We start from the raw sequence: 27,349 nt of genomic DNA, 5'->3' as shown, positions 1-27,349 counted from the left end.
AGAAAACACTGTTAAATATTATGTTCTAGCTAATCTCAATGAATTTTCAGTAGAATTTATTCTTTCTGAGCCTCAGTATTAACTATTTTTTTTCCAGAAGTGAGTTACATTTGTTTCTCCTTAGTGTTTTTGTTTGTTTGTTTGTTTGCTTTCCCCAGGGAGTCTATAGCTATTAGCATGCTACTGTATTATGTTCCATGACTTTGTCCTCCTGGATCTTTTCTTAATGGCAAGTGAAAGTAGTGCTTATCTTATTCCCCTGCTGCCTTCTCTTTCTGTGTACAACTGATAGAAATCTGAGTTACACGTTTTCTTCCTCTGTACATATGATTCAAGACCCTCCCCCATTTTCAGATTTGGGGATTTTTTTTTTTCCATTTATTGCTATTCATCATCCTTTAATCCTGTTGCATTTCTGTGCCTGGCCCAGTGGTTATCATACCAGCACTGGGCTAAGATGTTGTGAATAGTCCAGCCTACACAGAAAATGAGAAAGGCCTGTCCAAGATGAGGTGATAATCCTGCTGTCCTTAATGACTAACTCTTGATATAAAATAAAATAAAATAAAAACCCCCAATAATAATTCTTCTTATTATACTACAACCTGCATTGTATCTTCTCATGTGGAATGGCACTCAGTGAGCTTCTCAGAATAACAAGTGTTTCCCTTTCTAAGGGTTGTGAAAACGTTACAACACAATGTCACAGGCTGTAATAATGCCAAATAAGTATTTCAAAGACAATAAGCCTAAAATATGAACCTTCTCCGTTAAGTGTTCTGAAAAAGAACGAAAAATAGGATCATGAGCTAAGACTGTCACTGTTCTTTAAGTTAGAAACAGAAGATGGAAGTTACTTTGGGTCTGGAACCAGTAATTGGTTCACCCAGTCCAAATGTGCCACGTCCCCATGGGGGCAAGTGAAGTTTTAGGGAAACACTCAAGTCTAGGAGATGCCTTGTTTAGCTGACTCTTCACTACAGGCTGGTCTCAAGGTGTCATCTGTCCATATTAAACACACTCCACTTGTGAGACACATTTTCTCTCTGTTATGCCATAGTTAGTTATTCAGAGCTTTTGGTGACAAGGAGAGGAGGGGTCCCCGAAGGCTTATTTTCCCCCTGTATTCCCCCGTTGTCATTCCTCCAGCAGGGATCTGCTGAGCTGTGCTGGGCTCTTTCCGAAGGCCCACGCAGTCCTTGCTGGAATTCTTATTTCCAGTTATGAGTAGGGATAGGAACAATGCATTGCAATTCAGGCCTCTCACAGGGTTAGCTGCCCTGAAGTTTTTTCTGTTCTCTGTGGCTGCTTTCCAGAAGCTCTTGGAAAATATGGCAGTTTTGCCAGTGTTGGTATGGTCACCGATGACAAGACTTGGTGACATGTTGTTCATCTTTCCCAGTGTGAATGCTTTTTAGGATGCCCTATCAATTAGAAAAGCTTTCTCTGGCTGAAAAAGATTACTTTCTTCTTATTATGGGAGAGTTAAAAGAAACAATGCTGCATATGTATAATTTTTCATCTCTAGGATTATTCCTGGCTGACCTTACCTTGCCTCTGAATTAATATTTGAAATGTGTTTCTGTCCTCTGGATTTTCTGAACCACATGTGAATCCAGCGAGGTGTGCCTCACAAGATGACTTCCTTGGGTTGCAGCAGCATGAGGTATCCCATTGAAATTCAATTTGTGATTCCAGGCAATTGTTTTGTTATACTGATTTTATTCACTTGGCATCTTTTTCATGCTGTCACCTAGGATGCAGGGTCACATTAGTATCAGAAGAAATCCTTTTTTCTCCTTCCAAATTAAACTATTAATATTTAACTATTCAAATTGCTATTAATTTTTAACATATTAATTGAATGATCTCTTTCTGTGGCATTGGAGTGCTTGTGACTGTTATGCATAAGGATCCTGCTTCTGTTGCTGCAAGATGGAGATTAGAGGGAGGGCTCCTAGCTGACATCCATTCCATCTGTATGCATGGGAGCACATGGCAGGAGATTTCCTCCGGGGAATTTATCACCGTGATGCTGCAGGCTCTGTCTGTGTTCAGGTTTTCTGAGGAATAGTTCAAACTAAAAGCTCCGTAGTCCTCTCTGGGAAAAGTTCTTCAATTACTCTAATGCTAATTTAGTGCTGATTTCAGCACTTGTGCAGCATAGCTCAGGGATCTGATGGAAAGACAAATTCCTCTTCTACTGTGACAGTATTTGCGGTTACTTGCAGGCATTTGTCATACGTCAAAGAAGTGACACACAAGACACTGATTGTTAATGATTATAATTGGGTTTGAGCCTCTAAAAGGAAGATGTTAAAAGGACTGAAAGTAAGGTCTTTATCAAAATTATGTGCAAGCCATACTTCCACCACTTTCCTCCCTTCCCCTAACTGTGGGACAGGAGCAGGCAGGAGTCTCAGCAACCTTGCCTTTTCTTCTCTGAATAGGGGTGTTCTTCTAGGAAATAGTCAGTGAAGGGACAAAATGCCTTTGCAGGCATTAGGGACAGTATTTAGAGCAGGAATGTTATTTGATGTGTAAAGTGTGCCTTTGTATTTCTCTCTGGTGATAAATGACAGGACATGGGGGAATGGCCTGAAGTTGTGTCAGGGAGGTTTAGGTTGGATATCAGGAAAAGGCTCTTCACCCATAATGTGGCTGGGCACTGGTCACAGCATCCAGGGCAGTGGTCACAGCACCAAGCCTGGCAGAGTTCAGGAAGCATTTGGACAGTACTCTCAGGCATCTGGTGTGATTCTTGGGAATATCCTGTGCAGGGCCTGAAGTTAGACTTTGACCTTTCTTGTGGATCCCTTCCGACACGGCATGTTAATTAGTTTGATCTTTTTATTTCTTGAAATTCTGTGAAGGGTTATGTCTGGGCATACCTCCTGACACCTTCTTCCTAATAATTTTGCAGTGATTGTCTGTTTGATGCTTAGCCTGTGACAGTAAGTTTATATCTATCATTTTCCTAATGGGCTTTTATCAGACTTGTTTCAGCTGTTCCTTGTTTGTGATTATCAGCAACCCTTTTCAAATTGTCTCTTGATTATTTTACAGCACTTGTACATGCAAGCTAGCCCTGAAATGTCAGTGGTGCTCCAGCATGTCACGATGTTTACCTGTCATCCAACAGTAGAAAATGTCAGGTTTCTCTTAGCTTCCAATCTTTTTTTTCAAATGGTTCAAATATTCCAAATCCAATCTCTTTCCCATTCTTGTCTGTTGGTAAACCATTTCATTGTATTAGATGAGCTTTCCACTGAAATAGCACCTTTCTGACCATTTCTTTACAAAAGTATGTGCATCATATAGTCAGTTAATGAGAGAGAGGGGGGGAATTCAGATTGTGCCAGATGTTCTCACCCCTAAGATTGTGCTTTCTCCTTTGAGCATGTTCTACAGGAACACCAGTGCATTTAGCTAACAGAATCATTACTTTTTTTTCTGAATCAGAATGTTCTCTATGTAATTCTGCTTTTCTTTGCTGAAACACAGGCTGGAATTAAATTTTAAGCAGTACATTACCATGTGGTGTGCATAGGTACCATGTGTTTTGTGGAGGTTGTTCCTTGTGAACTTGAAAATTGTTCTTCCAAGTTCACCCTTGCTGGATTCTCATTTCTCGTATTTTCTCTTGTTTGACTCATATCACATTTTCCGGAGAAACAATCTAACTCTCCTCCTGAAGCTTAATGCTTCCTTTGTGTTTTGTGATCCTTTAGCCCCAGTTTCTCACCTTTGCTATCCTAGCAGCGAGATTTTGGGTAGCACTCTCTGAGTCAGTCACACAGGGAGGGAGCCTGGAAGTGAATGTGACTTCATGCCCTGGGGGCTCCTGCTCTGAATCTCCAGCATATTTCTGCAGTGCTTTCGGTGGTATTTGATGGTTTTAGGTACTGAAACTTACTGCCTCTTTATCCCCAAAATTGTGTTCTAAGTTTCTTGGGGAAAATACTCCTTTCTTGCCACGTTGCCTGTTCTCTTGTAAAATCCTGTAGTTGAATTCCCTTTTTTTGTTGTACTGCGGTTATTCTTTGGTTAGTTAGTTGTGAAAGCCTGTACAATGTATGGTATATAAATTCTGTTTGATCCATCTTTTGTTTTAGCAGTGGGATCTTCAAACTGTGCACTGTTTTGCTGATGTTAAGGGGGTATAGTTGCAGCCAAAGAAGCTCAGGTTGTGATCCTGTCAGATCTCATAAGACAAGTATGGTCTACTGTGATCACTATTGTGGTAGAATATCTCCAGGGAAAACTATAGATGCCCTGTGAAATGATGATGCACTATTTTCTATTACTGCTTTCAAATAAAAATTGATTATTTGAGTTGTGAATATATATATGATGCTGAATTTGCACATCTTGAGGGGTAAAGCAATTTGATCACTTCATTCCATGTTAAAGTTCCGTAGTATTTTTGTGAGGCAAAAGGAGGCAGTTGAAGACTTGTACACGGGAGTGACGTAAAGAACTAGCCTTACTTGTTTTGATTTTTTTGGTTTTGAAATTTTTTTAAAGTGCTGAGAAAACATTTATCCTAATTAAATCCATTGGGGGAAGTTAGATTTTTCAGCACTCTGAGGGAATAAGCCGTTTAGTAATTTAGATGCCTGAATACCTGAAATTGATTTTTTTTTCAACATCCATTTTTGAGAATGTCCAGTCAGCACTCACTAGCTTTCTTGTGGTAGTTACAACCATGTAGGTTTGTTTTTTTTTTGGGGGGGGAGGGGGGAAGGGTTGTTTTTTTGTGGGATTTTTTGTTTGTTTGTTGTTGGGTTTTTTTGTTGTTGTTTTTTTGGTTTTTTCATGTATTTTCTTGCAATATCATGGTGTTTATCCAGGGAGTCACCCTCCTGGAGGTATTTAAAAAATGGGGAGATCCTCCTGGGGATATGGTTTAGTGGTGGGTTTGGCAGTGCTGGGCTGATGGATGGACTCAGTTGATCTTAGGGGTCTTTTCCAACCTAAATGATTGTATGATTTGACACTGCCTGTTTACTTTCAGTAAGAAGCAAGATTCCATCTTTGCTCTGTTTAAAGCTTAAAATGTACTGAAATTTGTCCTTTAAGCAACATTTGCTTATTTAAAAAGTAGTACATAAAACATAAAGGTAAAGCTAACGGCTCAATTATGACAATTTTCGAAACCAGAAAAGTCAGGAGAAGTATGCTAAGTCTTTTTGATTTTCATATCACCTGTTACACACACTCCAGCACTCCTAAAGCCTTTCCTTTGCATCTGTGATGGGTGCAGAGAATTAATACATGTCCTGTCTTCATTATGCTTGAACTCTGCTACAGAACCCTACATGTGATTTCATGGGTTCTTGTATCAGCAGATCGACACATCACACGTGCAAATTCATGTAGAAACAATTCCACCTTACTGTATTGCAATAGCATTGAGAGAATTTTGTACTTGTTTGAAATGGGATATTGTGTTGCTTTTTGAAATTCTTTTTCATATGGTAGTTAATGCATCATGGGGTGCTGGAAACTGAAGCTCTAAAGAACTTTTATCCCCAGTATAAGTTCATGAAGCCGTGATGAAATGTGGGCTAAAAATTGCATCCAAAGGTCTATTACATACTTTCTGTATTACTGATTTTGAGATTTCTGCAGAGTAAAGCTGTCAGGTGTTGTTGAACTGAAAACGCCTGAAAGATGAGATTCTGATATCAGCCTGATAGAAGTATGCAGCTTTCACAATTTTATGGATAAAAAGCAACCTGTGCTGTTATATTGCAGTATAAATAAAATGAAACATATTGCTTGAGGGCTTTTTTCCTGACCCAGTGCAGGTGCTTGGACCATATTCAGCTTTTTACAATAGAGAAGCAAAATCAAAACTGTATCTTAAGATATAATGGTAACAAGCATCTCCCCTGAAAACTGCAAATTAGGCAGTGGCACTTGCTAGACAAAGTCACAGGTACTTCAGATACTGTCATCATGTGTGATTTCTTTATTTTCCTGAATGAATGTCCTATGATTTAGAGAAACAGAGAACTACACGGAACTGGTGTGTTGTTCTTGTCAATTTCAATATTAATGCCATGCTGCAGTCTAGTTGGAACTGGAGAGCTGCTTTCTTTCAGCGTGGTATATCACATGTAGTTCAAGGCTTTATTTGCTTTCTATATGAAATTACCTATTTTGTAACTATGTCAAGAAAAGCAATGACTACATGGATAAATTTGGAATAACTAGTGGTTTATAAATACACAAATCAATATATGCAATCAAGATGCCTTTTAGAAGTCCAGTGCTTTGATGCTTAACTAGTTTATGAAAAAGCAAGGGATTGTATTAGAAGTTTAACATGCCATAGTAATAATCAAGATGATCATACTGCTTAGCATGTTCCAATTAAAAACCACTGTTCTGCTTTGTAATTCAGGCAGGGTGAATACTGTGGTATAATGAAATCTGGAATTTCTTTGGGATTCCTTAAGTAAATAAGTAAGTGAATAAGAGACTGACATGCAGACTAGGTTACTGCGTATCTCTAGAAGTAACAGTGCATATACTGGGTATTCTGGTATATAAATCTGGTGAGGAGAAACAGTTTTAAGATGTTTTTGCTCTTGCAGATGAGGATAAATCTGTTTGCTTTTCAACACATTTCCCATGTGTACAGTAGTACATTTTTGTTGATTTTGTGAATCATTTCCTGTTCCTCTGAGGCTTTGTCTTAATAATTGGTACCCCTTAGTCTTAAAAATGGGTTTGTACTGGAGCAGTAGGTTGTGTACTTCCTTCACTCTGTGCCAGAATTTGAGAGGGTATTTCTGAGCTGTAGGAGCAGAAATAAAGCTCCAATGGACTATATTACCATTTAATTTAGGGATTACTCAGGGGCTGTAAGGTAGTCAATGTGCAATCCTTACTAAATTTTAGTTCTGAACAGTCATCTGGTATTTGTGGAGTTCAGCCTCGCTCCTGCAGACCCTGAGTGGTTGCATATGGCAGCTCTTTGCTCAGCGTGAAACTGCACTTGCAGAAGAGCTCATTCCTTTGATGGTAGGACTTTGCTGGCTGTCAAAAAGTGAAGTGTGGTTTCTTCCTTAAGGAATTTTTTTGTTTGCATCTCTAAATGTGCAGTATGCAGATCTTCAAACTTTCATAATGAATGTTTTGTGTAGATCCTGTCTGAGTTAAATTCAATGCCTGTCCCCACAATTGTGCTCAGAGTTTGCTGGCAAGTTTGAGAATTAAAGATACACATTACTAATGAAATTAATAACCTGGCTTTCAAAAACAAGTCCACAAAACTGCACGAGAGTATCCAGTTGAGTATGTCATGTAGATTGGCGTTTTATTATCAGCCTCTGATAAGGATCTGTTTGGAATTCCTGTGTATATCAGTATTACTAACATTTCACTGTTATATAGGGGATGAAAATTCAATGTAAAAGACTACCCTTTATACTGTGACTCTTCACATTAATAATCTACTATCTGGTTTTGATAATTTTAACATTATTTACTAATTTGACTATTTATTCAATTTAAATGCACTTCAAAAGATTAGGGGAATAATGTTAAAGTAAAAAGATAAAACAAACATGTACACTTCCAGTGATTCTTGAATTTTTAGACATTTGATCTAGTTTGTTCAATGCTGTTTTTCTTTAATCTTGGTGAGCTTCTGATTGGGGTGGAGTGTGTCTAAATCTAAACCACAGTTTTTCAAGGTTTCACTTCTTCATCTTTTCCACTTCTTACTTTGATTTCTTGTTTTCTTTTTATGATGGTATTCATAAAACAGTAAAACCAAATGTCTCTCTTCCCACTTCCTTACAAGATGTTATATAGGCATTTAAGGTATATGTGCAAATATTTTATGGTGTGCTAGCAAGAGATCAATTTCTTTTTCCTTCTCCTCTTGCAGAAAACAAATGCAATGTTACTGTCAGCAAGGCTACCTATTATTCATCTTGATTTAGTCAAAAATAAACTTTTTTATTACAACAATTTAGAATTTCTTCACTGCTCAGTGTACTCATCTCATGGAAAGTCAAATGGGTGCTATTGGCACCTGTTTTTATAAAGTAGTGAGGCAGAACAGAGGATCAGGGTATAAAGTACCTTTCCCTTGTGGGGAAAAAAAAAGATATGTGCATATGCAAATAGTCTAAATTAGCCATTGCCATTCAGAGAAGAGATACTGAAAATGTCAGCTCACTGCTCAGCTGTGGTCAAAGCCGAGCAGAACAGTGAGATCCTTTGGGAAAGGCATTGACAACAAGATGATAAATGTTATTATGCTATTGTATAAATTCATTATGTTCTGGTGTCTTGAATCCTGTGTGTGCCTCTGGTCTGGCCATCTCTCAAACTGAGGGCATTACCTGGAGAGCTTCAGTGCAAGAGGGGATGTGGTAGAGCAGAACTCCTTCAGGTTGCAGCAGGAGTTTGATTCCAGGAGGCAACTGCAGGCACATTTGGAATTTTATATTCAAATTAAATCCCACTATTTCTTCCTGATTACCCAAGAGAAGCATGTGTCTACTCTTTTAGAATGTAGTCTAAATAATTTCATGTTTAACACCAGAAGGTGTTTGTTGTGTCATAAATTACAAAGGCATTTTAGTTTCTTATTAAAAGAATGACAAATGGGATACTTCTGTCAGTATTTTGTATGTTTAAGTGCTCATAAGGGTAGAGTAGCAGAAGGAAACAGAGGGGCTTTTCTGTTCTGCACCCTGTTCCTACTTCCCATTTCCTTGTGGAAATGGGCAGGGTGAACTTGGATGCTGAAGTTGGGAGTGGGTATAGGTAACATTGACTTTATTTCTTTGATTCTCAGGAGTAGAAAAACACACTTCATTTTTTTTTCCCCAAGAGTTTTCTGGATTCACAATTAACTATTATCATTCACCAGGTCACCATCTATCTCCAATGTAAGTTCTTGTTTGGTGTATGCATCTTGTTTCTAATTGCCCTGGTATTCTGTGGGAGATTCTTCCTGTGTGTTCAGAATAAAGCTCCATTTTATTCAGTCTGTTTAAAAGCAATCCCTTTTGTTTCATCACATCTTCTTGTGAGCTGAAATCCTGATTCCACTAAGTCCACGATTCTGCCTAAATTCAGTTTTATTAATCAATCATTTTTATGCCTTACTTATTACACAGACATTCAAATCCTAATAAACATGAAACAAAGGGTTGTGGCTTTTTAGAAGTATTTGGAGAGATGGCTTTCTCTTTTCTGAGTTTTCAAAGACCATTGCTTAATGGCTGCCAGATAATTAATTTTACATTAGGTCATGTACTCTGTACAAATGGTATGTGTATTAGTAAAAAATGGTGGCATCCCATGACCTTGCTCTTCTGTGAGTTATCTCTCCAAGTCTCTTGGTCTGTAGGAATGTTTGCTGCATTTGTGGTTCTGCACCTCACAAGCTGGCTGTTATCTCAACAATTTAGAGAACAACTTAGATTTCTTTTCAATGCTATAAAAATATGAATAAATGGATAGTCAGAGTCTTTGTGCAGTGTATTCTGAAGATTAATGTTTTATTATTGAAGTAGGAAGGCTTTGAGGAAGTAATGAAAGAGAATCTTTACAATGAGAAAATTGTTTCCATCTTGTAAGCAAGTTTAGATTGGAGCTTTTTCTTGTAATAAGAAGTGAAAGTAGCTATAGTGAAAGACCCTGCAATGAAATGTCTCCTGTAATTCCATCCCAGTGTCTGTCATTCTTTAAAGAACATCTTTATTTAAAGAAAATGAAGATAAAAATTTCAGCACTCTTGCTTAAAAATAAATCCTTTGTTAATTGTACCTTTTAGAAATTATAGGTTTGAAATTCTTTATGTGCTTTTGCACAAGGGAAAGCTATGCTGATTTTATGACACTTGACCAAAAGATTCTTAGCTTCACTATGTGTTTCTTGCTGTATATTTTCAACATAGGGTTCTAATTTTCAATTAAGGATTTTAGACAAAGCACAAACAATAAAAATTCTAGAGTTATTCCAAGCATATACAGGGGGAAAAAAGAAAAAAGAGCGAGAAAAAGATAAAGATGTTTAGATCCTGCATTTATAGACCATACAAATGTAATAAGTGTTAACAGTGTTGTGTCTTTCAACATGGGAAAGTATAGGCATCCTATGAATTTTGTGGTACTTCTGGAAAATGCATTTTAAAAAACATACAAACAGCATATAAGCAAAGGCCATATTCCTCTTAGATAATGAATAGAAAATTGTTTTGTTGAAAATATCTCTTTTGTAAGAATATGAGTATTTGTAATACCCAAAACTTCAAAAGTATTATTTTAATACTTTTTTTTTTTAAAAAGAGCTATTTTGTTTTTTGACTGATGCTTCTGATGTTAATTGTCAGAGCTGCCTAGAACCTTTCACAAAGACCACACTTCGTGTATGTATGAAGGGAGAAAATTTGCATTTTCCTGTAATTCTTTATATATATGTTTAGATACATGTGCATTTGCTTTCATAAATACATGACAAATCCTTTTTTTTACCTTGCATGTGTTCTGAATTTTTTTTTTTGTGGTTGTTTTTACTTACAAACAGTTTTGCATTGTCACGTGGGTGACTTTGTGCAGAATGTATTACCTCAGGCAGGCAAAGTCTTTTGTCTGGCACCTTTCCTTCTGCTCCCAGTGCTTTTCTTCCTGTATTCTTCCAGTTCAGTTTAGCCCAGAACAGAAGGTATTTTTTAAGTACCACCAAAAAAAAAAAAAAAAAAAAAAAAAAAAAAAAAAAAAAAAAAAAGTATTTTTGTGGTTCCTTCAGAGAGATTAGTCTGGAAAAGTCATGGTAAAAGGGATTTGACAGAAATAGGAGTACATGAAGGTTGCTGACTTTTTTTTTTGTCCTTGTTTGAATATTTCAATTTATACCTCACACTGAAGTGATCAGCCATCAGCAGCTGGAGTGATAATGACTCATTTGAGGTGTGCAGGAGCTGCTACATCCTGGTCTGGGATATCTTCCTTAGCCTTAAATAGATACTTATGTTTTGAAGACAGCTGAAAGTTTAGTTAAAATTTCAACAAGTGGTTTCACAACTGAAACGTGGCATGGTTGAATGATCTTCTGCTGCTGAAGTGATGCCTTGGGAAGGCTGACCTGAAACAGAGACTGGACAGAGCTGGAGAATAAAGCAGGTATTTATTGAAAGGCCTTTAGGGTACACCTTGGGCAGGACAAGAGCCTACAGGACTCTTGGACCAGGACTACACCCAAGGTGGACCCAGAAGGGTCACAAAATGCCTGACTGGTCACGAGGTCTTACATTTTTTATAAGTTTTGGTCCATTTGCATATTGGGGTTTAATTATCCAATTACAGCTTCAGGTTGTGAGGTCCCATCTTTCTTGTTCCTCCCTCCAGCCCACCCTTGTTTGTGCTTTTGGGCCTGAAAGTTGTCCTTGGTCTCCAGCAGGAAAAGGATTTGTTTTGTCTCCCTACTCTGTGAGGAGAACTTACCAGCATTTAATGTGAGGCTCAGAACTGCACCCCTGGGCAGCACAGAATGTGAAGAACATGAAACCAAAAACTTAAGGCATCAAAGGTGGAGCTGATACAACTGTTAAGAGTGCCTTGACCTTTCACATCAAGTCTTCTGTTGGTACTTGTGTTCCTGCTGTCCTTCTGGCTCAGGTGTTACACATTTGTTGGCTTTACTCACGTGCATGGTGGATGTTGGCGAGCTGGGCTCTGCGCTTGTTCGGGGTCCATCTCCTCAAGCACAGGCAGGGTGACACAGTGCTCACAGCTGCCTTGGCAGCCTGGTCTTTGGGCTCATTTCAGCAATTTTGTACTCATTTCATGTCCTCATGTTTCCCATGGGAAGTAGTTGTTTTCCCACTGTATTGTCACTGTGTGCTCTGGGGTCAGAGCAGTCTGTGTTTTGCTGCAGGGGGTGTTTCTGCTGTCTCTTATAACCGGACGTGCAACTAACCAGCTCCCTGAAACTATTTTCTGGTGAATTAACTTCACTTTTTATGTGATTGCTATCTCTCTAAGGCCCTGTAGTATTGAAATGAATTCTGTCACTGTCAAGATAAACTTTGATTAGGCTGCTTCTGAACAAAGTTGAGGCAACTGTAATAACTTGTCTTCTAAGCTGCGCATGTGCTGGTGTAAAACTACTCACATTAGACTTGTGATACTGGTGGTGTGGACTTCTAAGATGATGTATAGAATCATACAGCACGGATGATGGAGGTGTGTTTTTGTAAAAGGACAATTAATTTCTTACAGATGGTTTTGGAGGCAGATAGCCATTCTCAAGTGAAGGCTGGAGAAAGAATGAACTTCATAGTCATTTCTTCACAAGATGGCTTGACCTAGGTGTGAACTCAGAAAATTCACAGATCTTCTATAACATTTTGGAAAAGCTCATGAAAGCTTTTGAAAATTTTAGGCAGCTTTTGTTCAGAAAGAAAACATGAAGTTCGAATGTTTGTTTTGCTGGCCTTAGCAGTAGCTTGGTGGGTGGGAAATAGGGCCAGGAGAGCTGAAACATCAGAGATGATGTATCCTTCCATCCCTCATCTCTGCTTACAGAAAGAATAAATAAAGAAGAAAGGAGATGAGCAGTGGACATTTGAATCTTCCTTTTTTTTTTCCAATGAAAGATTGATGTCCTTTAATTTTCTGTAAAATCTTCAGTGTTTGAGGATTTCAGAAGGATGATGAATACTAGGGATAAAGCAGAACCTTGTAATATCCTCGTTTTATAGAGGAGGGGGGATAAAAGGCTCAATAAACAAACTGATCTTGTGGCTTTACCATAAAGCATGAAATAGATACAACAACAATCCTGAGTAACAGAAATGCTGATGTTGAGGGCAGTTTGCAGAGATTTCATTTAAAAAATCAACTTGCCTGTAAGAAAAGAATGGTGCTGCTATTGTAACTGTCTGTCAGCAGTGGTTGCTGCTCTTGAAATAAACATTAATAATCCAGGTGAATGAGAGTTGGGTCAAGGAATGCTGTCCTTCTCAGTAAGCCTGTTCTTTTCATATTTTCATCTTTGATCATGAGCTCATTTTGTGTATATTGTATAGAAAATAGAAGTCAGAGAGATGGATGACTTCGGTCAGACTTAATGGTGACGGTTTCATTCCTGAGCATGGCAGCCCATTTGTTTACATGTACCTATATGTGTTTATAAAAACTAAAAGTTACTTTTGTTTTCATTTGCTAGAGTCCCTTTCTTGTGCTTCTCATTTCCAGCTGCAAGGGAAATAGTCAAAATAAGGTAGCTTTGGGCTTTATGTCTTTGCTCTGCCCTCTTTGGTGCTTTGGGATGATGCTGTTTGTGACTCCTTTCACTTGCTGTGCAGGGTCCTTCTCTGCCAATTTTGTTTGCTGTCTAGTCAGTATTTACCATAACATTAAAGCAAAATCAGGCTTCTGTCTGATGTGCTTGAATGGGGATTTTTGGAAAGCAATTTGTGTATGAAAGCAATGTTGTTTGCAAATTAGTCACAATCTCCCTTGAGTTTAAACAGAGCATGAGCCCACTCTCCATGCTCCCTTCCCGTTGTGAACACACAAGTGCTCCAAGGATGAGCTCCTATGAGGAAACAGAAAACCCAGGAAAACTTAATACTGAGAGATTCTTAAGGATTTTTCATCTGGATGAAAAGAGTTTTGTACCTTGGCAGGAAATCAATGCTTTCTCATTCTTATTAGGCCTGTAGCAACATCAACTATAGACATCCCTACACCAGGGACAACTTCATTTAAAGTTCCCATCATTGCAGTCATTTTGCTACTAAGAAATCTTGGTATTCCTCATGCAGATGAGGTTCCCTTAGTCCTCCTTGTGCTAGCAGCATCAGGATGTCTCATGAAGGGAAGCTTCCCATGTTCAGGTTTGTTGCTGACTCTTTAAAGTATATCAGCTTTGAAAAAACTGACCTGTTTACGAAGTTACTGTGGGATAGCTGCTCTGTCAGTGCTAAGTCTTCTGGTGTTTCCAGCATCTGTACATGTGCAGAAATGCTAAACAGTGATTTACGTTGTCAGAGTCCTAGAACAACACAGCAGACTTATCCTCTCCTGTGTATTTTGGCAAAACACATCTGGTACCACTGGGAAATCCTTATTTATACTTGAAGTGCTGAGAAGGTAATAGACTAATTTTGGCAATTGTTTGAGTAGGAATGTTCTTGTGTACACACATGGGTCTGTCTCAAAGGCATTCTCATTATAATTTGAATACTAACACAGGAAAGCTAATGACAATTAAAAGTTGGAAGAGGAGGGGAGAGATTATGGAGAGGGTGTCTCTTTTGAAAGAAAGCATAATTCATCTTCAGCTGCTGTAAAACGCCTCCTTAGAGGAAAGCTTGATAGTTTTTCTGTCTGACCCAGCAGCCTGAGCACCATGAGACCAAAGCAGCAAAGAATCAGCCTTTGGTACAGTTCCCTTAAAGATGAAGGAGAGAATAGGCAGCCCTGGCATTCTGAATAAGTAAGGCCTCTGAAAATTGGCAAGAAGCTGAAGCGAAATTCTAAGCAGAGCTAAGGACCAACATGAGCTAACAGGTATAAATTCAAGCCTGAGTTTATCAGCTGAAGCCAGGCACATATGACAGTGTGTGTGTTTCTTGCTAAAAGCAGAGAGTGAGAGGCTGATATATTGCTTTGATGCTATTTAAGAGAAAATAGTTGCAATCCATATCATTTTGCTGTCAGATGTATTTGAGAAATGGAAAAACATGTTGGATATATGTTCTGCAAATAGTTATCAACAGTGTTCCAGAAATATTTGGTTTAGTGGATTCCTTAGAATTCACCCTTCAAATCTTACATGTGTCTTGAATTCTCTTGAAATTGGCTGTTGTCCTGTACTGTGGCAGAGTGAGAGCATTGCAGAGGTTAGTTGTAACCTGTCAAGGTCTGTGATGCTGCTGTTCTCAATGGAGAGGCTCTTCCAAAGGGCTTGGTTTAGTCTGCAAAAACTAGTATTTTGCTAGTGTTTTAGAGACACTGCCTCACAGTGATCTATAGAAGGCTAGACCAAGTCTGTAGTCCTTTGAACACCCTGAAGCACTGGTAAAAAGCTTAAGCAAATCCTAATTCTAGGAAAGCACATCTTTTACCTCAGCCTGGTATCAGCCTGATGATTGCAGTTGCATAAATGAAGGCTACAAAGAAAATTTTCAGATTTTGATTTTTCATTATGTCAATTATCTGTGGTATAATGCTGATAGCATTTTTGATATGATATGAATAACATATATATCAATTATATGTTGATAATGTTTTTACTCTCCAAGTTCTATTGAAACCTGAGCTACTACAATATATGTTTTCATATATAGAAATATTGCATATTTTATAGATATAATTTTGGTATGCCTTGAATTGCACATGCAAGTGTAGTTATAGTTACCTTTTTGAGATAGATATGCATGGAAATACAGGGAAATGTGTTCCTACATTCTGACCAGGAAACAGATTATAGAAAGGGGTTTGCAGTCTAATAATTATTGAAGTCACTAAGGACATGAATTTTTGTGTGGTTTTAAGAAAATTCATTGCATTCTTTTGATTCCACTGAAGAAAATTGCAAAGGTACCTGTGCAAAAGTGTGAAATATTCAGGCTTTCTCTGTGCAGTCCTGTGTGAGGGAAGCTCCTTGTAATTGCAGGAAGAAGTGGAAAGCTTTGAGGTCAGGTAGCTCATGGCCTCTAACTGGTGCTTTACAAGAACAAAAAGGTGGCAAGAGAGTGAAGTGCAGGAGCTGTGGCAGATTTAGCTCGGGGCAGCAGCTGGAGTTGCTGGATGAAAGCAAAATGTGGCCTGTTTGTCTGGGAGCCTCTTTGAGGCTCGATGGTATGGTTGGTGCTCTAAAAATGTGAAATGTTCCTACCTGCTATTAGAGAAGGAGTCAGTTCAACATGAGTTAGAGCAAGCAGTTGTGACAACTGAGCTGTGTAGTTAAAGGGCGGGCTGGTAGGACCCCTCTGGTCTTACTTAGCTTGTATTTATGATCATTACTGCTGCTGATGGACAGTGATGTAAAGGTTAATCTTCACAGCAGATATTTTTCCCTGATAATCTTCATTGCTTTTTGTAACAGCCATACTTCGCCTCCTCACCAGTTTTTTTTTCTTGTTTTTTTTTTTTTTTTCCCCCCTGTTTTTAAACCTAAATAATCCAGTGTTTCCATGCACATATTGGGTTTCTGAACTGAAGCAAGCCCATAAGCTGACTCCCATGCCAAGCCCCCAGCACTCAGCCATTGCAGGTTCTCCCACTTGGTTTTCAAATCCCATATTAGCTCACTGAAAAGCTCACCGCATCTTGTAAAAATTCTTTTTTTTCTTCCCCTTTTTCCCCTCCCCACTTTTAGAGCATGATGAGTGTGGCAGTGGGCAGCACAACTGTGATGAGAATGCAATCTGCACTAACACCATCAGGGGACACAGCTGCACCTGCAAACCTGGGTACGTGGGCAACGGGACCATCTGCAGAGGTAAGTCTGCTATTGTGGAGACACCAGGAACTTGGCAGGCATTATTAATATTTGCTGACAGTCAGCTGCATTCCCATAACCTGTCAGGGCTGGATTTTGCAGTGATTTGCTTTAAGACATCTTCTGGTAAACGGACGTGATGGGAATTGATTTGTGCATGACTTCTTAGGGAGAAGGAAATATTTTTTGGAATGTGAGGAGGAAAGTACTTTATATTTGCTGCACTGAATACTGTCATTTGAGCTAGTGTAATTCAGCTTCTGAGTGGTGTTCATGTTTTATAAAATATGGATGATATGTGCTGTCACCTTTGGCTTTTAAGTTTTAATGGGATGCATTTTAAATTAGGATAATTGTATTTTATACTAGCATCATGTGGTTGTTTTTTGACTACTTGAATCAGAATCACGACTTTTTTAAACATATAAATCTTTAAATAGGTATTTTGAAGATTTCTCAGTTTTGTAAGCGAGAAATAATGATAGCCAGCCATGCTTTCTGTCAAGTATTCATTTATGGCGTGTCATTTATTTAGGATTGGTTTTCTGTTTTTCTTTTGGTAGAGAAAGTGAAGTAAATATCTCATATAAGGACAAAAGAGGGTTGGATTAGTGAGGGCTCTGTCTTGAAGTACTACTGAGTTTTAACTCATGCATTTATGAATTATATTTGTGTCATAAAAAGCTATTTTTTGTCTTTTCCGGGTTTTCATACTTCCTAAACAGAATTGCAGCAATAGAAAACTAAATTTTAGGGCTCTTTTTTTTTTTTTTTTTTAAATGACAGCAGTTGAAACTGAGGAATGTTCTGGTTAACACATTCTGTACAATTTGGGGCACAACAGGCTGAATATTAATTTTTCAGACACTTTTAAGTTGGCCAAACAATCCCTTAAAGGACATAGAGCATTGATGTCATTCCTGTTTCAAGCTGAAGTCCTTCACCAAGACTGTCCTGTCAGCTGCTGAATTAGAAACCACCAGATTGGTTTGGATATGGCTTTTAGCTGGGTACTTTCCACCAGTGCCAGAGCATCCCCACACTTTAAACTAAAATGGTTTGTTGAGGATTGAATAAAGAATAGAAAAAATGTACTGGAAATGTTGGGCAAGTTAAACCTTGGCCTGTCTGTATTGAAGATCAGCAGGTGATACCAGGGAGAAACTCACTGCAGTATATTTTCTGTCTTTGATTACAGTAAATATTAATTGCAGCACAGACAACTTGAGTTTCAGAGTAGTCTTGAGTACTGAACAGCCTGACTGTAATATTTATTATTATTATTATTATTATTATTATTATTATTATGTTAATTATAATAATTATATTTCTTTGAAACTGGGATGTTTGGATTAGTTAATAAAATCTGTGTTTTCACACTGATTTTCTTCATTTACATACCTTTAATGTGCCAGAAACTCAAGTGAAACTCCTACTGCATATTTATTAATCTAGTAATGTTGTAGTAATGAAATGGCACTAACAAAATGCAATAATGTTTTTACTCTCAAGGTTCTGTTGAAACCTGAGCTACTACAATATATATTTTCATATGTAGAATATTGCATATTGTATAGATATAATTTTAGTATGCCTTGAATTGCACATGCAAGTGGAGTTATAGTTGCCTTTTTGAGAGAGATATGCATGGAAATATCGGGAAATGTGTTCTTATATTCTGACCAGGAAGCATAAATTGGAAAGACTACTGGAGATTACAGAAAGGGGTTTGCAGTCTAATAATTACTGAAGTCACTAAGGACAAGAATAATCCAGCACTGCATGGAACAGTCATTACTGCTAACAAGCTACTGTTGGAATAATCTGCATTTTAGTAAATTATAAAACACACAAGATAAAGTACTGGCTTGGTTTTCTGAGCCTGTGGTTCTGTGGTTACATGAGATTTTCACAAGTTTGGATGCTAGTTGAAGAAATGTTCCCATTTTGCCCATGATAGCAGAAACATCACTTCTGCCTCTTTTTTAACCAAGTTCAGCAGTGATGTCATCAGTTACCTGCTGCAGCCTTTCCTTGCACAAGGAAAGAGGTGTGAGCATGTCAGGACAACTATAAACTGCTGTTGGCTTGTAGTATTTTAGGGCTTTATCTTCAGGCAATACAGATTGGACAAACAGAGATAAAAGTCAAGGTGATATGTTTGCTGTAATACCATCTGAAGATAAGATAAATGTTTCTATTCTCCTTGAGACATCGGCAAGGGCTTTATAAATGTTTACATGTTATGGATGTGTACACACACAAAACTGTGGTTTCAACTACTACTGAAATAACATCTCTGTGGTTCAGTAGGAATTCTTATTAATATTGTTCAGCAAAACAATAAACAGAAAAATGATGATTTTATGATGAGAGAAAAGGACTGGCTTTGTGCATGATTCTGCATTCCATTTCAACAATCTATTTTAGCAGTGTTGTAAAAAGTAAAATCAGAGTAATGATCCTCTTTGGCTTTGGTGAATAACACATTGATAGTCTTTATAAAAAACCCAGGATACTGTTATTTTTGTTTTAGAAAGGAAAACATATGTAGTTGAATTAAATTGTATTATGGACTACTAGCAAATACGACTCAATTACTCTGGCAGGAATTTGTGTTGTTTGCAATTTTTGTGAAAAGCACGGAGAAATAAAAAGGAATAAAAATAACATGGACATGAGTATAATCATTGCTGGGGATTTATGAAAAATAACCAAAGAAAACCCAAATATTGAAGAAGAAATAGAGAACGTTTTAAAAGAAACCCCTGTATAATCAGGCTGTCACACATCTTGACTAGCAAAAGACCTTGTGCATAAGGAATTGCATTACTGTAAATCTAGTACACTGGGCTATGTCATTAAAGATCAAATTGTGTCAAAGATGGGGAAATGGTCTCAGAGGAGGGTGGTGCAGAAAGGGCACAGACCAAGGCTTGAAGGTGCTTCAGCATTAAAAGAGATTCTGCCATAGTTTAAGTGACACAAAAAAATGGAAAGAGAAGTGGAGATGAATGCAAGAACAACTCTACGAACACATAGTTATGTATATATAGACAGTGAGACAATAAACTAGGGACGGATAAGATTTCCTGTGGATACTCTCAATTTCACTGTAAGAAGCTAACTTTATCATCTCAGGCAGACACTGAAATTAGGGTAATGGATGAGAGCAGAATGAAGCTGAGGTGAGCTGAAATGATAAGGCAGGACAACGCTCTGCCATCACCATCAGCAAACTGGACAGAACAGTGGACCCAGAATCAGGTAAATTATATATTAGGATTTCTTCAGAAAATGGTAAGTAAACCAGAGAGATCCATTCTGGTAGAAATTACAGCATTGAAAGCAGAGGACAGAGGTATAACTACTTGAATAGAGAGAGATTCTGAATCTACAGATTTGTTAAATTGCTCTTTTCTGTGAAGGAAACTTACAGAAGAAAATAGAAATAAGAGTGATTTGGGACATAGAAAATGTTACAGGTGGGTAGTAGAAGACATGTCATGTCCTTTTACTTGAATTCTCTAAATGAATTATAGAATTCACAGGTGAGGGTAGAATAAGGACAATTGGAGCAATCCCACTAAACTTCAGGATTGGATACCATAGTGCAGCATTAAAGCTTCACCTCAAGTGGAGGGGAAAGGTGATAAAAACTGGTTTGGCAACTTAGTGCTCTAGTTTACAAAAATTGTGGTGGGCAAATGGTGGCTACTTGGTACAGCATGGTACTTTGAAGTGTTCCTGTCAGGATGGACCTCGTGGGAAATCAGTGTTTAGTGGCAGCAGTTAGAGGAAAGACATTTCAGGTTCTTAGGACAGTTTCAGTTTCCTAGAACAAGCAGGTTTATGAATAACCCATCGCCCACAGACAGGATTGTGTGTGTGAACAAAAAACAGTGTCATCTATAAAATGAGTAAAACTCACTGTCACGGCTTCAGCTGACGAACCAGGGGTAGTGAACACAGATATAAACACCATTTTTAAACCTCAGAGGCTCTTGGTCTGTGGTATGTTGCAGTGTTTCTATGTGTACTCTTGACAGGGCTTGAATCTGGGAGGCTGGAGAATATATTGGGGGGAAAATGTCTTTCTCTGCTTTTTGTCTTGGTAAGTTCTGGTTCCAGTTCTGCTTGGCAGCCTTGCACCACGTGCTGTGGAACTGACACGTTGAAGTAATATGTGCCATTTGTTTAAAACATAAAGCACTTTGTGCCCCACAGTCTCCTCTGCCTCAGTGAGACGCGAGGCAGAGAACACTTGCTGTGGGATGTGCAGTCCTATAGTTTGGCAGAGTTTATTGCAGAGCTTGTGCCCTGTGCCACAGGCTGAAGCCAAGCAAAAGAACCAAGGAAGCATTATAAAGTTTCTTAAAATAATTGGTCGCATTTGGGATTAAGTGCCTTCAATAAGCCCCTGCCCATCATATTTTAGCAGGAACAATGTGCAGGTTGCCATCCAGGTTTTGTTGCAATTGGTTGCTTTCTTCTGTACAAGGAGATTTAGATGTAGCATCCAAGCCTTGTCCTAACTCTTGGTATTTTGTCACAAATGTTTGCTTTTAAAGCATTAATTCTGCCCACAGACATCCTTATATATTACCAGAAAGATAGAAGTGGCCTTGAGCATATTCAGATGCTAAACAGCAGCAATTCTTCTTAAACATGGACGAGGTGTGTTTGCTAATCTTTCTTGTGTAGCTTTGTCATGGAGAATGAACAGAAGTCAAGCACTTAATCAAGTGCAAATACTGTTCACTGTACTTCCATATTTTACATGTGCAATCTGTCTTACAGGTATATTTAGTGTGCTATTAACATCTCATTTAGTGGTTTCTACTGAGGTGTAGATTTATTGGAATGATTAAATGAGATGGATTTAGTTACAACCATACACCCTAAAGCAAATGTGTGCAATATGACTGATTGCTGGGCAGGAAAACATCAGGTATTGTGAAATAAAAATCAAAACAGTGTTTATTCTAATTAATATTTAGGCTGTATAAATGCTTATTTCTGCCAGACCATAGACTGTGATAATTTTTTCCCTGTTACATTTTTTTGCAAGGTCACACATGAAACACTTAAGGAATTACAACTCAATATAGGGTGGAGTCTTAAAGACTAGAGCTGTTGTTTCTAAATGACTCTGTTCTGGTATAATCTGGAAGTTTGATTTCTTAATTGCACTGTGGGTCCTTATGTACTTTTGCTTTGGGATGTGTGTTTAGGAGAGTGGTCTTGTTACTGGTGGGCTTTACTGGTCTCTTCAGGAATAAATTATTTGGACCCTCTAAAAAACAACTGGATTTTGGACAGATACTCTTATTTTTTATATGGCAGCGGGGATAATCATAGGGAGTCTTTATTCATAATACACCTAGGATGTTTCCTGGCAACAGGAGTACATCTTAGGCTTAACAATTGCTTTTTTTTTTTTTAATGTCAGTCAGTAAGTTGGCCTCTTTTACACTGTGTTAATCAAGAATTGTAATTGGATGGACATGTTGCTTTATCCAAGGGCACTCTGAGAGCTGTCTCGCACTGCTGTTTTCTTTGTTTCAAAACAGATATTTGTAAATTTCTTAGTCTGAATTATATTTAATAATCTGAAAGATGTTTCCATGAAAGAAGTTGTGTATCTTCCAATGTGTAGGCAGTATCGTGATTGTGTAGTAAACAGATGTGTAAAGATAAAATAATTTTTATGTGTTACAGAATTTCTCCTGATACGAAAAATACTCAAGTATTTTTAGTAAGAGCTAAAAAGAAAAAAAATAATTCTCTTCGGTTATTTCTGTACTGAGTAGTCTGCTTTTTTGTGTCCCTTTTACACTGACATCAGCAAAGCTAAGGTAGATTAACTTTAAATGTCAGCAATAGGAGACAGTCAGACGTGCTGGTATCCTGATATTAAAGCATATCAGATCACTCTAAGGTAACTAACTGCCACTTAGGTTTATGTTTTTTGCATGCACATGTGTCTGTTGGAAGTGGGGTCGAAAGCCTTTATTAAGCATTGGAGTGAGTTATGAATAAAATGTAGGCCAGGATGGAAAGAAACAAACACGACTTTCCTGCAGCCTTGGGATTTTTTGTGGCTATAAGGCTTTGAATGGTTGATATGCCTTATTATGGCTTTAATTGCTGTTTTGGTGTAATATTCACCAGTCTCATGAAAGAATAAGTGAGTCTTGACTTATGCTGAGATTATCTTCATTCTTCACAGTCTTGAACTTTGTATTTTTTTATAGCTAGTATTTAGTGAATAAATCACTGCAAAAACAGGCAAGCACATTTTGCTGTCACATAGCACATAAGGAAAATGCCATGGCACATGTAAGACACTGGGATGGTCACACTTTTTGGGTGAGACCTTCTAGATACAATTGATTTAATAATTTTATCCAGTATATAGTTGTACAGCAGTGCAATTAGAATTGCTACAATTTTTGTTCATTATAAAACTAGCAGGCCTGGGCACAGACTCAATATGGTATTATTGAAGCCACTAAATTTTCTGTAGTCCAAAATCCACTGTAGTAATAAAAATGAAAATCTGAAATTTTAATATAAGAGTCTTCATATTTTTGTTCATGATTAGATGTTTATCAAATGTGGTATGGTCATTTTAATTGCTAGGTTTGTGTTTGGATTTTGACTTATATAAACTCACTTTGTAAATTTGCCACGTACTTTTAAAACTCCTTCAGTTCTAGTGTTGTTCTTGGTTTCATTGCATGGATTTGGTTGTGTGAGGTGTTGAAATTCAGATGTAATTATTTTTGTATGTGTTGTGTTTGTGTGTCCAGGCCTGGGAAGTGGAGGAGCTGCTCCCCATCTGTTTGTGCCACTGGGGAGGAGGAGATAAGGCCTGGGAAGGTACAAGGGGTGGGGGAGAGACTTATTAATATTTATTTTATTTCTCATTATCCTTTGATTTTGTCAGTAATAAATTCAGTTAATATCTGCAGGATGAGTCTGTTTTGCCCATGGAAGTATTCAGGGAGTAATCTCTTTCTCAGTCCTGATCTCAACCCATGAGCCCTTGGTTCTGTTTTCCCTCCCCTGCCCAGAGAGGCAGTGCCAGAGCAGCTCTGGTGGGTGGGTGCCTCTCAACCCAGTGCTTTGTATTGAGAGCTAAGCTCTACACATCCAGCACAGTGCAGCCCAGCTTTACAGCCTCTCTAAGGTCACAGTGCTGCCTGCTGCCTGTCCTGTGTGTGAGATTGTTCAAGGTGATTTAGAGTACACATCAGTTATGGAAATAGCTCATTTAAAACACATGATTCATGTAACTTGTCAGAATCCAGAGCCTGATCTCTTTGCTGTCATGGATTTTCTCACTGCTGTGGATTCATAACTTATTTAAAAGGAGTGTAGCAGTGATTTGTGCTTGCTGGAGAAGTGGTCCAGTCCAGACAGCTGTTGTATCTTTATAAAAGGAAGGAAAAGCTGTAGTTACGTGAAATACTTTGAAACTTAATCTGACAGGTTTTTCTTTCTGTGTGAGTAAGTGCAAAGGGCTCAGCAGACCTACTCATGAATGCTTGTGAGTGTTCCTAGGTTCACATCCTGAAGTGGAGAGTGTCTTGCTGACTCAGTTGCTTATTGTCTCCTGTTGCCTCGGTTTGCATTCATTGCTTTTCAGGTCACCTGTCCACTCTGGGGTCATGGTCCTGTGCAGCATGCACAAAAGAATTGCCAGGTGATGACAAGTTAACAGATATGGCCACAATCTCCTGGCCAGTAAAACTGGGCTGTGTAGAAGCATGAGATTATTTGAGCATGCATTACTCTCTCTTTTCAGAGCATAGTTAATAAAAGCAAAAATATGAAGGTGTTACTTTATAATTAATTTCTGCTCCCTTCATTGGACTCATTTTCTACACTCTTTTTGAGATCATCTTAGTCAATAACTCCTGTTTGCAGCAGATATATCTCCTCCCAGGTCGCTGCCACCAAAGCATTGAGGAGCCTGGGAAGGTACAAGGAGCCTTCTGAAGTCAAGATGCAGCTTTCTGATGCTACTGGAATGGTTCATTTGTGTCATGCAAGCTAACACTTTTATTTTTCTTCCTGTAGTATTGGCATCTAAAATTATCAATCGTTATCCCTCAAACACATCCTTTATTGAAAGAACTCATTTTCTGTGCTCTACTGCTTTTTTTGGCAGGAGAGCAATAGTCACCAGGGACAGTGGTTTGGTCAGCAGTACTGACTGCTCCAAACTTGTAATCCTTATGAGTGAAACCCTGTCTGTTTTTATCTGTGATTCTCCTGGCCTGCCCTGGCAGCTTGACATGCGGTCATCTGGAACAAACTGTGTATTTTTTTTTGTGGTGGCTGAGAAAAATCAGTTCATTAAGAGCATCTTGAAATATATCATTGCATAAAGCCGATGGCAGCGTGGGCTTGGCTCAGAGCAGCAGTCAGAACACAATGGCAATAGCAGTGCAGAGTTTCCTCTCTTGTAAGTCAGTTACAGTGTGCAACCATTTCAGGATTTATCTTTATGAAATAAGCACATTAAAAGCCAAGGAGATGCCAAATAACATGGAACCATTTCTACTCCCTGTAGAACATAACCAAACAATTTTGAAAACTGAATGTAAATGTCTTACTCAAATGTAAAATAAGGGCCTTGCAGTTGTTGATTTTGGCAACAGTTTTTGGTAATGCTGTGCTGGCACCCCAATGCTGAAGAATGTAGCTTTTCACACAGTACATAATTAATCTGGAGAGTCCTTGGTCACAGGGTGGTGAGGATGGTAGTCAGAAAACCTGATGTATGTAGGAAGAACAGCCCAAACAGCAAGGGCAACATATTTGGTTTGAGAAGGGTGATGGGTAGTCTTTATTCACCAGATCCTTGCCCTGTTTTTTCTCCTTGATGTTTGTTTAGGGCTGTAGTTGGAGAGAGGATGCTGGGTTAATAGGCCCTCTGGAATAACCTGGTTGATTGATTTTCATGTTCTTCTAGACAGAATTATTATTAGAGCAATCTCTTTTGGGTGACGATAATATTTATGTGTGTTCTTTTTGTACAAAAGTTTTTTGAGGGGTGTATTTTTTGCCATAGCAGTTGAATAGACACCATCCAGAAAACTCTTTTCAGCCTTTTCTTCCTAGTAATTTCCCCCACTACAATACATCCAAGTAAAACCATTAAGTCATTTGTCAAATGTGACATCCATGATTGGTACCTGATCCCAGAATTCACTCTGTTCCCAGTCTGATAAGTCTGTTCTTAAACCACTGTGCTGTGATTTCTCCACAGAAACTACCAAAACCATTTTTAAAATACCTAGGGAACCAAACAGAAAGACTCCAAAATCAAGCACCTGTGAATATGTAAAATTTACCTATTCAGTGTTCAGTAACATGCATACAGTCCATGCTAGTAAAATCACAGGTGTTGTGGGGTTTTTGGTCCCTCTGCCTCATTCAGTGCACAGTACAGACACATAAACCAGTGAAGGAGATGAAGTCCTGAAAATACATGTTCTGTGTTTATTATTCTTATTGTTCCTTGTGTGACCCCATTTCTGTTAGTTACTGTCTCAGTATTTGTACTGAATTTAAGATGTTACCAGGTCCTTTAGAAACCAGCAAAAACTCTTTTTATCAAATGCTTGCAATGGAGTGAAGATGCACTTTGCCTGCCCTTGCATGAGCTTTCTGGTGTAGTGCAGTGATTTAGTAGTTTGAGCAATTGGCCAGGTTTTCAGGCCTGTGGCTCTCACCCTCACATTTTTCCATGGCTTGAGCAGTACGATATAACTCTGTGGTTTTGACAGTGGAGGAGGATGTAGGGAAAAGGGGTTCAGTCCCAGGTTCTCAGGTGAGTGTATTACAGTTGAATTTCCTTTCTTCTGCTCCTGCAGACCTCCTTGTCTTCCCATTCCCTCTGTTCCCCAGCTGGATCTTGCTTTCCTTTATTTGTTCTCTCCTGGCTCAAGCACCATTGCGAAACATGATGAATGCCGTAAGACTAATAGTGTGTGATTGAACATTTACAAACTGAGCTTTTACATGGATGTAGCAAAAGGCATATCCTTCAAATCTCTTGTGCCAAAGTGGGGGTCCTGACCCAGTAAAAAAAACACAAAAAAAAACAAAAAAATAAAAAAACTACCTGCTACTTATATTGAGAAATACATGGATTTTTTTTTTTTTATGGTGCAGCTTCTGGTAGATATCCATCAGAGGAAAAACTTACTACAAACTGTTTACTTGACCACAGTAGTGAAAATGGTATTTTATAGTAATAAAACTTGGATTGCCCTGCATGTAGGTATGGCTCATTTTGTGTGAGTTACATTCTTGGCTTGCTAGTTTTGGAGATTGCATTATTTTTTGAACACTGGGGATGGCAAATCTGGAAGCCGTGCAGGATGTTTGATGGGACGATTTGCATCTTTTTATCTGGAAAGATTCTTCAGTTCAGCTGTTTCACAGTGGTGCTGGTGTTTTAGCCTCTGCAACCTGCTCAAAAGTTGAGGCACCCCTGTGTGTGTATGGAATTCTTACCTAAAGTGTTCAACAATAAAAATAATGAATGTGGCTATGCTAAGTGAGCATATGCTAAGTACAAGACTAACAGCAATTTTTAAACTCTACACTCAGAATGGTACCTGAAAGAAATGTTGCAGTGAGAAACAATCTATTCTGAAATCTACTAAAAAAAACCCCAACAAATGATTCTTTGAAGATTGTATTATCAAAATGAATTACTAGGTGTATTCAGTACACAAACTACAAGAATAATGTGAATTAAAATAGCTCAAAACACATTATGTGCAGAGGGAATTAGAAGTTAAAGTAAACCAAGCAGAAGTGGGAATTGAAGGTGTCC

The 27,349-nt window shown here is 38.2% G+C and overlaps 1 protein-coding gene across 8 annotated transcripts in view; it reads left to right on the top strand.

Annotated features, from left to right (window-relative positions):
• The window catches only part of NELL1 (neural EGFL like 1), a 305,479-nt gene that overhangs the window by 167,067 nt on the left and 111,063 nt on the right, over nt 1-27,349 (top strand). For all 8 annotated transcript variants that reach the window (XM_066187494.1, XM_066187495.1, XM_066187497.1 and 5 more), the window contains one exon: nt 16,366-16,488. In XM_066187494.1, the coding sequence (XP_066043591.1) occupies nt 16,366-16,488 (123 nt within the window). The remainder of the gene's footprint in view (nt 1-16,365; nt 16,489-27,349) is intronic.

The sequence above is a fragment of the Chamaea fasciata genome, unplaced genomic scaffold (assembly GCF_029207755.1).
Source record: "Chamaea fasciata isolate MVZ Bird 193981 ecotype frontalis unplaced genomic scaffold, bChaFas1.0.hap1 SCAF_7, whole genome shotgun sequence".
Taxonomy (NCBI): Eukaryota; Metazoa; Chordata; class Aves; order Passeriformes; family Sylviidae; genus Chamaea; species Chamaea fasciata.
The sequence above is the reverse complement of the archived record's forward strand: the minus strand, read 5'-3'. Positions and strand labels throughout refer to the sequence as shown.